At 41.5% G+C, this 14290-nt stretch overlaps 1 protein-coding gene across 1 annotated transcript in view; it reads left to right on the top strand.

Moving 5' to 3' along the window:
* Positions 1 to 14290, top strand: part of ABLIM2 (actin binding LIM protein family member 2) — a 171563-nt gene that overhangs the window by 136195 nt on the left and 21078 nt on the right. Inside the window, exons 18-21 of the mRNA XM_077814657.1 lie at positions 3622 to 3680; positions 9953 to 10007; positions 12369 to 12433; positions 12591 to 12671. Of these exons, the coding sequence (XP_077670783.1) occupies positions 3622 to 3680; positions 9953 to 10007; positions 12369 to 12433; positions 12591 to 12671 (260 nt within the window). The remainder of the gene's footprint in view (positions 1 to 3621; positions 3681 to 9952; positions 10008 to 12368; positions 12434 to 12590; positions 12672 to 14290) is intronic.

Here is a 14290-nt window from a genome sequence, read left to right as displayed (position 1 = left end):
TTCAAGACTCAGTCATTGTCCAAAGTATCTTTTCTTGCTTACATACATGTCTACATAAATATCTTGCTGCTATGTAACTGAGACATACATCTGTATATTATGGTAGGCAGGTTTAGTAACTGGTGTTTATAACATTTCAGAATAACATAATAGTAACTGAATATGATTCCTCGGTGCATTTAAACTTTTTTTTTTGAAGGCTGATTGCTACAAATAGCTCTTCTAAGAAAATCTGTACTGATTTACAAAAACACAGTGTCTGTAAATGGTTCGACATAGATTTCTGGTGCATTGTACTGCCACTCATTTAACATGAGAAGTTAAAGGGAATTCAGCAGTTACTATTTCCTGAACCACAGACATTCTTGAATTTGAGGTCTGAGATAGTGCAAAAGAAGCTCTACAAATGATTGTATAACCTACTTCCCAGAGGACCCTTCGATGCTTAGCTTGTTACTATTATTACTTATTCCTTGTATTGCGGTAGCACTTAGAGGCCCCAAAACAGAATCAGGGGTCCACTGAACCCTGACATAGTGAGAGACAGTCTCTGTCCAAAAGAGCTTACAGTCTAATCTAAGGCAAGATGAAACATACAGTTGGAGGTGATAAAAGAAGAACAAGAGTAACAGTGTCAGGAACACATGGATACATACACTCGCTGGGCATAGAGTTAGTTAAAAGACAATACTACTATCAAGTTTCTGTAGTTTTCAGTGTTTTAATAGTTCCCTTTCTTCAGTGACATGCTGGTTACCATGTAGCAGGAAGTATACATTGTGCATATATAAAGCTTTTTTGCTTTGTGGTTATATTATTGGACCAGGACTTGGGATACCTGGGTTCTAATCCTGGCTCTGCTTCTGGCCTGTTGGGTGACCCTGGACAAGTCGCCTCTCTGTGCTTCAGTTTCTCCATCTGTAAAATTGGCTCTTGTGTAAAGCGCTTTGAGATCTGTGATTGAAAAAAGCTATATAAGAGCTAGATGCTATTATTATTTATTATTATTTTCTTGTGGTGTAAAGTAGTCGTGCCCTATATTTTCCTCTCAAATAAAGCTGTTGAATATTTTGGCTGTCAAATATACGTTCACTTTTTAATTTATCATCTATAAGTATAGATTGTTTCTGTTATTCTTTACCATAATTCTTCATTTTAAAGACCAAAGGCCAGATTTGCAAAAGTATTAAGGTGCCTACAGATGCAGATAGGCACTTCTGAAAATCCCGTTAAGTACCTATTTGCATTTTTAGACACCTAAACGCCTTCGTAGATCTGGCCCCAATTAGCCTATGCTGAAATGCAGTCTCGTCACATTTCAAATTAGCATGAATGGCATGAAAGGAGCCATATCAATTTACAATATAGCTGATGAGTCTGTAGTATCTTCATTGGTAAGAACAGATTGTCACATATCAGTCAAGTACTCGAAAACGCTACAAGATACTGCGGAAGCATTTAGCATATGATGTTTGCAGGTGTTACAAGTATGTTGGCTAGTTCAGTCTAGATTGTTTAATTCAAAGAAGAGCAATCAGGAATAAGGTAATATACCTGAGAACTTCCTATGGAATGAAGACCTGGGTGAAATGCTGTCCCCGGTAGAAGTCAGTGGAAGTTTTCCCGTTGACTTTAATTAGGCCAGGATTTCACCCCTGGAAGTTTTCCAAATGGCCACAAGATGTCGCCTGTACTTTACTTCTCTGATTTTCACACACAAAATTCATCATGTTCATCCTGAAATGAATGTTTGTCCTCATTAAAGTTTAGGATATAAAACTCCCAAACTGTTAAGTGTTAAAGAAAGTTTGTTAATTCTAAACTGTTTCCTTTAACCCAAAGTCTTTGGTGCTATAATATTCTACCATTAACCAGGAGCATGGTGGGAAAGTCCCACTGGAAATTTCACAAATCAGAAGAGGCCACCTTTAGAAGCAGGAAACAGCATGAGACAGACCTTTGATCCCCTCTGACACTGCAATTCCTATGTTCCTAAATAATTTGAATATAGGACTTTACACCTTTTCATTATTCCTATTTTAACCTATCCCTTTAGATACGCAGTAAAGTCAAAATATTTTGAGATAACACTAAACCATGTCAGCCATCTACTCAGTGTCACTGATCTGCAGGGCAGAGAGGTCAGAGGAATTGGTCTCCCCAGCAGTGTTCTTCACTAATCTGTTTGATAGGCCAGGACAGGGACTGTAATTTTATTATTTACATGTTCAGTGCCTAATGCAGTGTGGTCTGGATTCCTGATTCGGGCCTTTAGGTGCTACTGCAATACAAAATAGTAGCTAATAATAAATAATGCACTTTGTTCTTTAAGTAGGAACGTGGAGTTTGCCATATTGGATCAGATAACTGGTCCATAGAATTCAATATCCTGTCACTAACAGTGGCCAGTACCACTTTCTTCAGAGGAAGGTGCAAGAATCCTCCATAATGGACAATTATAGTATAATTTCTTCCTGATTCCATGAATCAGTAGCTAGTTTATACCCTTTTTTTTAATGAACCCTGTCTGCTATACCTGTGGATTTTCACATTACTCATATAAATGCCTTTATCTTTCTGGCATCCTGCCAAGCTTCTGGTCACAATGAGATCTTGTGGCAATGAGTTCCACAGGTGGTGCAGGCACCTTTTTCCTTTTATCATTTTAAAATATTTAGCTTTTCAGTTCCATTGACCATCTCCTCAGTCTCATATGAGAAGGAAATGTAAATAGGCGTGCCCAGTTTATTTTCTCTTACACCATTCATTGTTTTCTTTACCTAGTGTGTCCCCTCTTATTCATCTCCTCTCTAAACATACAGGACTAGATCCTCTGCTGCTGTAAAGTGGCAAAGAACTAGTGAAGGAAGCTGTACAGATTTATACCTTCTAAAGATCTGGCTAATAGTTTAGACTGATTATTTAAGAAGGAGGTTTGAAAGTGGCAGTTTAAAGAGATCAGAGCATCTCTAGTGATGCCAGAGAATCTGAACAATACCTGAAGATCATTTTACCCACCGCTGAAATGCAGTCACCTCGGGGAGAAATGAAATAACTATTTAACAGCACCTAACAACACTATTCACCAGTTTAAGACTGAAAATAGAAAATACCTTTTCCAGTTGAAACTGTAGAGCAAATTTATAGACGGCAAAAAACTGTTCTTAAACTGGAATTTCACCAGGACCATAGTCTTACAAAAGGTGCCAGGAACGCAAGTTGACAGAACCTCTGAAATAATGGCATGTTTATTGCCATTCTGGGGTAGTAGCTCAGCACTGAGCCAGAGAGAAGGTTACCTCTTACTGAGTCCTCAGTACCACTCTCTACTGCACCAGATTGTTCCTTAGAGGTCTTCCCCATCACCGTCTGCGAAAAGCATGTAGTCTTCTGAGATATCGAATGATCCCCACCTGACGTGATATGAATTATAGATGCGGACATATTTCTCTTTTTAAAATCCTCCTGCAAGACTGAGATAAACCATACACAGCTCTACTGTATCTCAGAGACCGGGCGAAAGTTCTTGCAAATTGTTTCTTGTATTCTCTGCTTGTTTTTATTAATTTGATTGTAAAGGTTTTTGCAAAAATCTCTTGATACATATTGTGTCTTTTACAGGATTCCCATATGCCAAATCTGCTTCTCTTCCTGGCTACGGAAAGAATGGATTGCACCAGGTAGGTATTAGTATAGAATGTGTTACACCTGCTAATATTGTACCATAAATACAGCTTAGTAACCAGGTAGATAATCACAAATAACATAGAGCTCTTTAAAGATTTTTGGCTATCAGCTCTGCATAACATATTCATATGCCAAGGGAGTTCAGCCATGTCTGTCTTCAACAAGCAGTCAGCCAGATTGAGGCTTCTCTTTAATTGTGTGTCCCATGAGCATTAAGAGTCCTATTTTTCTCCGAAAACAAACACAGATCCAAAAATGTAGTCTTGATATATTAACAGAACTCAGTAAGTGTTAAATCATAGAGAAAGGCTGGCATCTATTTAAAGCAAGCTAGCTCTCCTATGTTAGAAGAAAGGGGGAGCAACCCACAGATGGGTTGCATTTCCTGAAGTGGGTAATCTGATTTTTTCCAGTGTTCATATATGTAGGTTTCCCAGATTTTGTTTTATTTTCTTTTTTTTTGTCAAAAAAAAAGGGGGGAGGGATCGGGGGAGGAGGAGCGAGAGAAGAACAGGTATCTAATGATAGTTATTGTAGGTTCTTTAAGGCAGTGACTATCTTGTTGTTTTGTGCTTGTACAGCACCTAGCACAATGGGTTCCTTGTCCACGATGGGGCTCCTAGGCACTACAGTAGAACCTCATAGTTATGGCCACCAGAGTTACAAACTGAGCACTCAACCACACACCTCTTTTGGAACCAGAAGTATGCAATTAGGCAGCAGCAGAGACAACCCAAACCTCCGAATACAGTACAGTGATGTGTTAAACATAAATACTAAAAAAATAAAGGGAAAGCAGCATTTTTTCTTCCACATAGTAAAGTTTCAAAGCTGTATTAAGTCAATGTTCAGTTGTAAACGTTTGAAAGAACAACCCTAACGTTTTGTTCTGAGTTACGAATAACCTCCATTCCTGAGTTGTTTGTAACTCTGAGGTTCTACTGTACAGTTGACAATGATAGTCATTACACGAGTGTCTCCAAAAGGAAGTTTGAAAAGAGATACAGTATGTGATCTAGGCTGTATTTTATTCAAGACAAGAGAATGACCTCCAATTAATCATGGGGAGCAGCAAGAATGCAAGTGCCATAGCCTGGCTGAAATGTTGAATATGTTTGTATGCATTTTCTGAAATGTACATCCTGTTAATATAAAATGACTAGCAGTCTTGGTGTTGATCCCAGCATCTGACACACTGAATTCAACCCCAAAGAGAACGGTGGTGTTGTGCCATGTGCAAGGTCACGCCGGCTTGGGTGGAGCAGTGTGCTCTTCAAAATGACATCCCCATATGATACTGGACAAAACCACATCTGGTTTTGCCTCAATACCAGATGGGGAACAAAACACACAAAAAGAAGGCTGTCTGGTTTAAAATTGGACAAATGGCCTAAATATAAAAACATTAGAATGGCCATATTGGATGAGACCAATGGTCCATCTAGCCCAAAGGTCCTCAAACTGTGGGGTGTGCCCCCCCTGGGGGGGTGCGGAGGAATGTTCGGGAGGTTACGGCTGAGCCTCCACTCCTGGGTCTGCCCACAGCTGTGGTCCCAGCCTCGGTCCCTTTACCCATAACTGCATCCTCCCCTTAAGCTGCAGCCCTGCCCCCGGCTCGGGGGAAGGGGAAGGGTATTTGGACAGGATGCAGGGGCAAGACCCTGAAAAGTTTGGGGACCACTGATCTAGCCCCATATCCTGTCTTCTGACAGTGGCCAGTGTCAGCTGCTTCCGGGGGAATGAACAGAATGGCAATTTTGAGAGATCCATCCCCTGTCATCCAGTCCCAGCTTCTGACAGCCAGAGGTTTAGGGACACCCATAGCATGGAGTTGCATCTCTGTCCATCTTGGCTAATAGACATTGATGACCTTTCCTCCAGGAACTTATCTAATTCTTTTTTGAACCCAGTGGTACTTTTGACCTTCATAACATCCCCTAGCAGTGAGTTCCACAGGTTGACTTTGTGTTGCATGAAGAAGCACTTCCTTTTGTTTGGTTTAAACATGGTGACCCCTAGTTCTTGTGGTATGTGAAAGGGTAAATAACACTTCCCTATTCATTTACTCCATACCATTTGTAACCCTTCTGCTCATCAGAGTTAGCAGCAACAAGGGCTGGGTTCAGTATCTAGGGGTTCCGTTCCAATAACACAATGCAAAACCAGCTCAAGCTCCACCAGCCATCCCACAAACTGCTCCGCCAGCCCCCTCTCCCAACTACTTAACACAGCACTCAGTGACTTCAGCTGTTAATAATTTTAGCACTTTAGTGATTTCAGCTTGTAGTAGGGGAGCCTCAGTGCTGGTGCACCATTGGCCCAAAGTGAATTCAGTCCAGAAGTCTGCGTAACTAGACTCCTAATGAAATCAAAATTAGCTCTGATATTCCACAGTGGAGAGAGAAGGTGCAATTGGTGTTTCGGGCCCTCACCAGGGACCCATCCCACCTGTTCCCAATCTCTCTCAGTTCACTGGGTTTTGGAACCCATGACCCTTGATTAGCAAGTGCTGCTTAGTTGATGACGAGTCCCTCCATCATAACAAAAGGCCAAGAACAGTTCCACTGTCCTTGATTCACATAATCAGGATAATAACAGTTTATTCTTCCTGCCCCAATAACAGAGAAACTGGGGCTCCTACAGCAGCCAAAATGACCATCTAGGCGGGGTGGGTGTGCCTATGCAAATGAGATCAGCCCCTGAAGTTCTTTTCCCCAACCCACCACAACTCGCCACCAGATGTCAGGGTACAGCTCATCCTGACTCTGCTTACACATTCATGGTTTTACAGACCTCTATTAATTCCCTCCCTTAGACATCTCTTCCCTAAGATCAGCAGTCCCAGGCTTTTTAATTTCTCCCCGTATGGAAGCTGTTCCGTACCCCTAATGATTTTGTTGCCCTTCTCTGTACTTTTCCCAATTCAAATATATCTTTTTTGAGATGGGATGACCAGAACTGTACACCGTATTCAAGGTGTGAGCGTACCATGATTTTATAAAGTGGCATTATGATATTTTCTGTTTCATTTGTTACCATTTCTAATGGTTCCTAACATTCTGTTCGCTTTTTTGACTTCCACTGCACATTGAGTGGATGTTTTCAAAGAACAATCCATAATGACCCCAAGATCTTTCTTGAGTGGTAACAGCTAATTTAGATTCCATCATTTTGTATGTATAGTTAGGATTACTTTCTCTAATGTTCATTATTTTGCACTTATCAGCATTGAATTTCAACTGCCATTTCGTTGCCCAGTCACCCAGTGTCATTAGATCCTTTTGTAACTCATTGCAGTCAGCTTTGGACTTAACTGTCTGGAGTAATTTTGTATCATTTGTGAATTTTGCCATCTCACTGTTCGCCCCCTTTTAAAAATAATTTACGAATATGTTGAACAGCACACATCCTGTACTGATCCTTGGTGGAACCCACAATTTACCTCTCTCCATTGTGAAAACCATTAATTCTTACTTTTTGTTTCCTATCTTTTAACCAGTTACTGATCCGTGAGAGGACCTTCCCTTTTATCCCATCCCTGCTTACTTTGCTTAACAGCCTTTGGTAAGGGACCTTGTCAAAGGCTTTCTGAAATTCCAAGTACATTATATCCACTGGTCCACATGCTTGTTGACTCCCTCTAAGAATTCTAATAGGTTGGTGAGGCATGATTTCTCTTTACAAAAACCATGTTCACTGTTTCCCAAAATTTTATGTTTATCTATGTATCTGGTAGTTCTGTTCTTCACTACAACTTCATCCAGTCTACCTACTACTGAAGTTAGGTTTACCGGCCTGTAATTGCCAGGATTGCCTCTGGAGCCTTTTTTAAAATCAGCATTATATTAGCTACCCTCCAGTCATCTGGTGTAGAGGCTGATTTAAGCAATAGGTTCCATACCACGGTTAGTAGTTCTGCAATTTCATATCTGAGTTCCTTGAGAACTCCAAGGTGAATACCATCTGGTCCTGGTGACTTACTACTATTTAATTTATCAGTGTGTTCCAAAACCACCTCTATTGACACTTCAATCTGGGACAATTCCTCCGATCCGTCACTGAAAAAGAATGGCACAGGTTTGGGAATCTCCTTCACATCCTATACAGAGAAGGCCGACACAAAGAATTTATTTAGCTTCTCTGCAAAAGCTTTGTCTTGAGTGCTCCTTTAACACCTTGATTGTCCTGTGGCCCCACTGATTGTCTGGCAGGCTTCCTGCTTCTGAGGTGCTTTAGGAAATATTTTGCTATTAGTTTTAATGTCTTTAGTTAGTTGCTCCTCAAATTTTTTCTTGGCCTGCCTAATTATACTTTTACATTTGACTTGCTTCTTTCTATTTTCCTCAGTAGGATTTGACTTCCAGTGTCTGCCTATACAGAATACTTTAGTTAGGGAACCAGTAGTTGATATCTGACTGATTTGTTGGTAAGAATTATTCTAATCTGAGGCAACAGGGAGATTAGGAAATTACTTTGAATTAGTAAAACTGGGGAGTTCTTACAGCTATTTAGACTGTAAGCTTCTTGGGGCAGGAGCTGTCTTTTTCTTCTGTGTTTGTAGAAGACACCTAACACAGTGGGGTCCTGGTTTGTGTGTGGGGTCCTGGTTTGTGGATCTCTTGTGTGGACTGGTTCAGGCTGAGGTTGATGGTGGGATGGAAATTGTTGAAATCATGGTGGAATTCCTCAAGGGCTTCTTTTCCATGGGTCCAGATGATGAAGATGTCATCAATGTAGCACAAGTAGAGTAGGGGCATTAGGGGACGAGAGCTGAGGAAGCGTTGTTCTAAGTCAGCCATAAAAATGTTGGCATACTGTGGGGCCATGCGGGTACCCATAGCAGTGCCGCTGATTTGAAGGTATACATTGTCCCCAAATGTGAAATAGTTATGGGTGAGGACAATGTAATAGAACAGTTTACTATTCAGAATTAAACCATGCAGTAGACATTTGTGACCAGCAGGTGGCAGTATTTATTCCATCTATGCAATGAGAAAGTTGAAACGCACATGTAAACTTCGTGAGTTGAAAAGGTCGTGCACGGTCAAGTCCTTTAGGCCAAAACTGTGGCATTCTTTTCAGCATAGCTGTTCTCGGTTTGGAATGCAGGCTTGTACCAACTTTTGTGGTTTGTTATTTTTAATCAATTTTCCCAATGCTGAATAATAAAATAAAACCAAAAAACGGGGCCTTGCAGGATCTGTAACCATGGCTGTGCATGTGACTCATCCCCTAACAGACAAGAATGAACCTCAGGACTTAAAACAAAAACACCGGTTTTCCAGTGTCCTGTAATGTCGATCAACTCATCATAGGACTTGTTAACCAGAAGGAAGACAAAGAATGCTGTGTCCTGTGCACACAACTCTTATTGAGTTTATTGGCAACTGCAGCTGAGGGCAGAATTTGGGCTGGGAATTTTTATTTCAGTGGGATTTCGGTGCCTAACTCTGTTAGTCTATTGTGAAATCTCCAGTCTTCGCCCATAGTGCCAGGTCTTCAAAAACCAGGTCCAACACACCTGTTGGGAGGGAGGGTGTAGGTGACTTTCTGTTACTTTTTCACCTCTTTGATCCTGGGGGATGCTGGGAATTGGAGCTCAAGTTAGAGCAGCCTCAGTTACCTGTGGAGTGAAGCAGGGGGGATATATGAGGGATCGAAAATCTGGCCTTAGGTGTCTGTCTATCTAATCATCTGCTTGATGCTGCCACTGATCATCGTAGAATCTGAGCACCTTCAACATAAAATAAATAGCAATTGTGCAGTCCCTCATTAATTTCAAGGAGTCTCTAGCACTTCTCTCTTTTAAGGGATGAAATTCTCCTTGTGGGAGGGGTTTTGGGTTCAGTATTTTTAGTAGAGGTGCAGAGCAAGAACGGGAGTGTCAGTGTTAGTCTCATTCTTATGGTGAAAGGAGTTTTTCATAGAGGAAGGTTTTGCAGCATTTCCTAAGGCTGCTCAGGCTCTGGATTTGTGTTATCTCCTCTGGAAGTTTGTTGAAAAACATACATCCATAGTTGAACACCATTGATTTGACAATGCCTATGTTTCTATTTGCACAACTAGCTCTCTGCATTTGTACGCTGCGTTATTTTGCAGCTGCTTCAGTTGCCTGCTTTGAAAAGATAGACTGTGTTATAACAAAGCTAAAAGGATTTGTGCTTTGATTATGCAGGTAGGCTTTCTTATTTTCATCTACAGTGTTTTACCTACTGTTTTGTTTGTTTTAGTTTCTTGCTACATTCTTTGTTTCCTTCTCTTTCAGACTGCAAGTATGGGCCAATATGAAACAGACCAAGATGCCAGTTGGGGGATGAGAGGTACTTTGAGTGATGATTCTCAGTCACTCCTATCTTTCATGTGTTTTGCCCCTTGGAGGGGTTTGTTAACATGCTGTTACTACTGTTACCCTGTAAGATCCTCTCATGGCTCTGTTAACGATGGCTAGATGGTAGCACAGCCCAGCAATTTGTCTATCACAGAGAATCAGCTGCTGTTGTTCTTTATTTTTTACCTTATTGAGAAGGTAAAGTGTAGAGTATTATCATCATACATTGAATCAGACCCAGTACCCCCAGCACTGGGCAGTGGCCTCCATTGTGCTCTTTTGTTAGCCAGTGATATTCTCATTCCAAAGGCAGAGAGGAAATTCAGTCCAAAATCATAGAATCTTAGGACTGGAAGGGACCTTGAGAGGTCATCTAGTCCAGTACCCTGCATTCATGGCAGGACTAAGTATTATCTAGACCAGCTGTGGGCAAAGTTTTTGGCCCGAGGGCCACATCTGGGTATGGACATTGTATGATGGGCAATGAATGCATATGAAATTGGGGGTTGGGGTGCAGGAGGGGGTGAGGGCTTCATCTGGGGGTATGGGTTCTGGGGTGGAGCTGGGGATCAGGGGTTGGGGGTGCAGGAGGGTGCTCCAGGCTGGGACCAAGGGGTTTGGAGGGTGGGAGGGGGATCAGGGCTGGGACAGGGTGTTTGGGCGGAGGAAGGGGTCAGGGGTACACGCTCCGGGCAGCGCTTACCTCAAGTAGCTCCTGGAAGCAGCAGCATGTCCTTCCTCCAGCTCCTATGCGGAGGTGCGGCCAAACGGCTCTGTGCACTGCCCCGTCCATAGGTGCTGCCCCTGCAGCTCCCATTGGCTGCAGTTGCTGGCCAATGGGAGCTGTGGGGGCAATGTGAGGAGCCCCCTGGCTGCCCCTATGCGTAGAAGGTGGAGGAGGGACATGCTGCTGCTTCCGGGAGCCGTGCGGACCCTGGCATATGCAGAGTGGGGCAAGCCCCGGACCCCACTCCCTCATTGGAGCTCGAGGGCCAGATTAAAATGTCTGAAGGGCCAAATGCGGCCCCTAGGCTGCAGTTTGCCCACCCCTGATCTAGACCATTCCTGACAGGTGTTTGTCTAACCTGCTCTTAAAAATCTCCAGTGATGGAGATTCCACAACCTCCCTAGGCAATTTATTCCAGTGCTTAACCACCCTGACAGTTTTTAGGAAGTTTTTCCTAATGGCCAAGCTAGATCTCCCTTGCTGCAATTTTAGTCCATTGCTTCTTGTTCTATCCTCAAAAGTTAACAAGAACAATTCTTCTCCCTCCTCCTCGTAACAACCTTTTTGTCTAATCACCAATCACAAAGTGTGTGCATGGTGCTTAATGGCTATATTACAATGGAATTTAAACCTTAGCAGGATCCAACAAGCAGTATCTGTCCGCATTAACTTCCCTTATTATGAGTCGACCTGACTGTGATCATGATGAACTAGACCTGGGGTGGGCTTTTCCAAAGAGCTCAAGTGGGAACTTCTGCTCTTAAATCACTTAAGCTCTTTTGAAAATCCCACCCTTAGGCTTTGCTCTAGGGCTTTGTGTTGATCCTTAATTTATTCTCAGTATCTGAGTAGATAAGGGAGCACAGCTTTAAAGAAAAGCTTCGTCTTTGATTTTAAATATTTTCGGCAATAGCGGTTCTACAAAAGTCTCCCCACTATCCTGGTGGTCCTTCCAAGCATCAAAGTACTATGGGGATTGGTGGCCGTGTGGTGGTATATCCAGCAACATTGACCTAACTAGACTAATCTCATGCTAATTTAGGACCAATAATCCTAGAAAGAACAGAAAAGAAACCCTCATTATTCTCATTGCAGTCATTCTTTTCACTTCAGTTGGTCCAAACATTGGGTGTTGTCACTTTGAAAAGTTCTGTTCACATGATGATTTTCATATGTTCCAAGATTGTAATGTGTCTAGTGATCTGTATGTTTTAATGATTTTCAGTAAAGAGCAGGAAGGGAGGAGCTTTCAGACAAGAGGCTGAGTTAACTCACACACAAGCCACTTGAGAAGAAAGATTTCCAATTTCCTCCATAGGTTGCTTTTGCTAAGGACGCCCATTCTTTAACCCCATGGCACCAGGATGCAGACGCCTCTGTCATCAGCCTTTGATGCAGATTACCAGCATCGTTGTTTCAGCAATGGATAATGTTAGGGCCATACAGATCACCAGGGTCAGAAGGTTACCTGTAGATAACTGTATATGCAGTTATCTAGCAGCTAGTCAAGGAACTGAGAGAAATGCAGTCATGTGAAACATTCATCTCTGCTAACTGTGCACTAATGCAATCATGAAAGAACCCTACGTATTCTAAACTATCAAACCATTTCCCATTTTCTTACAGAATACAAGGTAAGAAGTGCCATGCCAACACTGGGAGAATGCTCAGATTCACCTCTTCCTAGCAAGGTTAAATGTGTTCCTTTTTCCTTATTGTGTCCATGTGAAATATGTATGTCAAATATGGATACAAGTATGTACCATTTAAATTTGTAAGTTACACACGTTGCCATACAGCAGAAGCACATTTTGCTAGAGTTCATGCCTTTGTTACTTTTTGTAACAGATTTATCCTTATGAAACGCTTATTGTAACAAACCGAATTCGGGTGAAACTGCCTAAGGATGTGGACAGGACCAGACTGGAGGTAGGAAACCATTTGCTTTTGAAATCCTTGTTCTGTTCATTCATTAGCTGACTTAGTTATTTCTACTGTTGCTCATTGGTGTAAATGAACTCGGGAGAAGTCATATTCTCAACAGGGGTAAATGGGCATAGCTTTTTTGACCTCATTGGTGCTAGACCAGTTTACACCAGCTGAAGAGCTGGTCCGTAGAGGTTTGTCCATTAACCATATGTTGGTTGTTTTGTAGCAATCATTTATTTGGGCAGCAGTGCTTATCAGTCTACATTGTTCACTGAGAGCCCTATCCTGTGAAGCGCTGAGCAAAATATGTCATCCTCTTAGCATCCTCTGAATTGAGTGGAATTTGAAGGAACTCAGCCCCTTACGGGATTGGACCTGGGAGATCTCACTCATTTTCAAGTTACTGATCTCTTCAATAAATGAGTTAGTTAATATAACATTAGTGAATATTGCAAGTGGAAGACTACCGATTAAAATGATATGGGCATTTTCCAGGGATGGTTTGTGCCTCTCATTATTTTTGAAAAAAAGAGTAAGTTATTTAGTACTTTGATTATTTGTACAAATTGAGTACAAATATTCTGATAAAATTGACAGAACGGGTCATGAATGGAGAAAAAGAAAAGTTTACAAACTTTCAGGGCATTTATACATGGTGACAAAATTAAAGATCTTGAGAGTGAAAGAATTTGCTCTAATATATCAAATATTTAGAATTCCAGGAGTGCTTCCCATAAATAAAAGGCCTGAATCTGCAATCTCTTTATATAGAGAACAATTTCTGAAGCCAATAAAAGTTCTAAATGTGGAAGTCTTGTGGGGTGAACCCAAGTCTTGCTCAGTTTAATTAGACATATTAATCAACATGGAGACTTCATTTCACAGGCTGTAACTGTTACTGGTTTAAGGGGGCTGTTTTATAGAATTGTGTGCATGCAAATCTCACCTGCAAAACAAAAACAAAGAAGTGCTTGAAAATCATAATGTGAATGTATATTTTAACTGCATTATGTCAGAGAGTAAGACAAACAGAATTGCTATTACATTTTGGGAAGTGTTGGCTAGGCTCTGAATCAGTCATTGGGGTTAGATTATTAAATCTCATTTTTAAGTACCACATCCAATTTTCATTAAATGTAAGTTGAAGCTGCAAATTGCCACCCAGGCAAATATGGAGGTTTATTAAGTTTGCATCTGTGAAATCACTCTGGCAACTTCTCAATTATGACTGTTTTGTTGTTAATTAAGGGCAGTGCTTTATTTCTAATGCATGCTAATCAGGGACATTCTGTATGTGTATGCTGTTGAGCTCCGCACTGCTAGGGACTGAGCTTCTGAACAAAATGACATTATATGGACCAACTGCCATCCCCTCAGGAGGGAATTTGGTATATTCTAATTCACCTGATAGATCTAATAATCACTCAACTAGCCCTGAATGGATTATTTTTGAAGTTCCTGGAGAGCCACTGGCTACCGGGTGGTACCGCAAGAGATCCAATGTTGCTGGACAATTTCTTGGGTTTGATTTTATTACTTCCTAGATCAGCAAGAGCTGGGAGCATTAAAGAGCAGCATGCTCAGTTCTACGTGTGTTGCTTGAGTGTCTTTCCAGTCAA

The sequence above is a fragment of the Eretmochelys imbricata genome, chromosome 4, assembly GCF_965152235.1.
Source record: "Eretmochelys imbricata isolate rEreImb1 chromosome 4, rEreImb1.hap1, whole genome shotgun sequence".
In the NCBI taxonomy this organism is placed as follows: Eukaryota; Metazoa; Chordata; order Testudines; family Cheloniidae; genus Eretmochelys; species Eretmochelys imbricata.
This window is presented reverse-complemented; position numbering and strand designations above follow the sequence as displayed.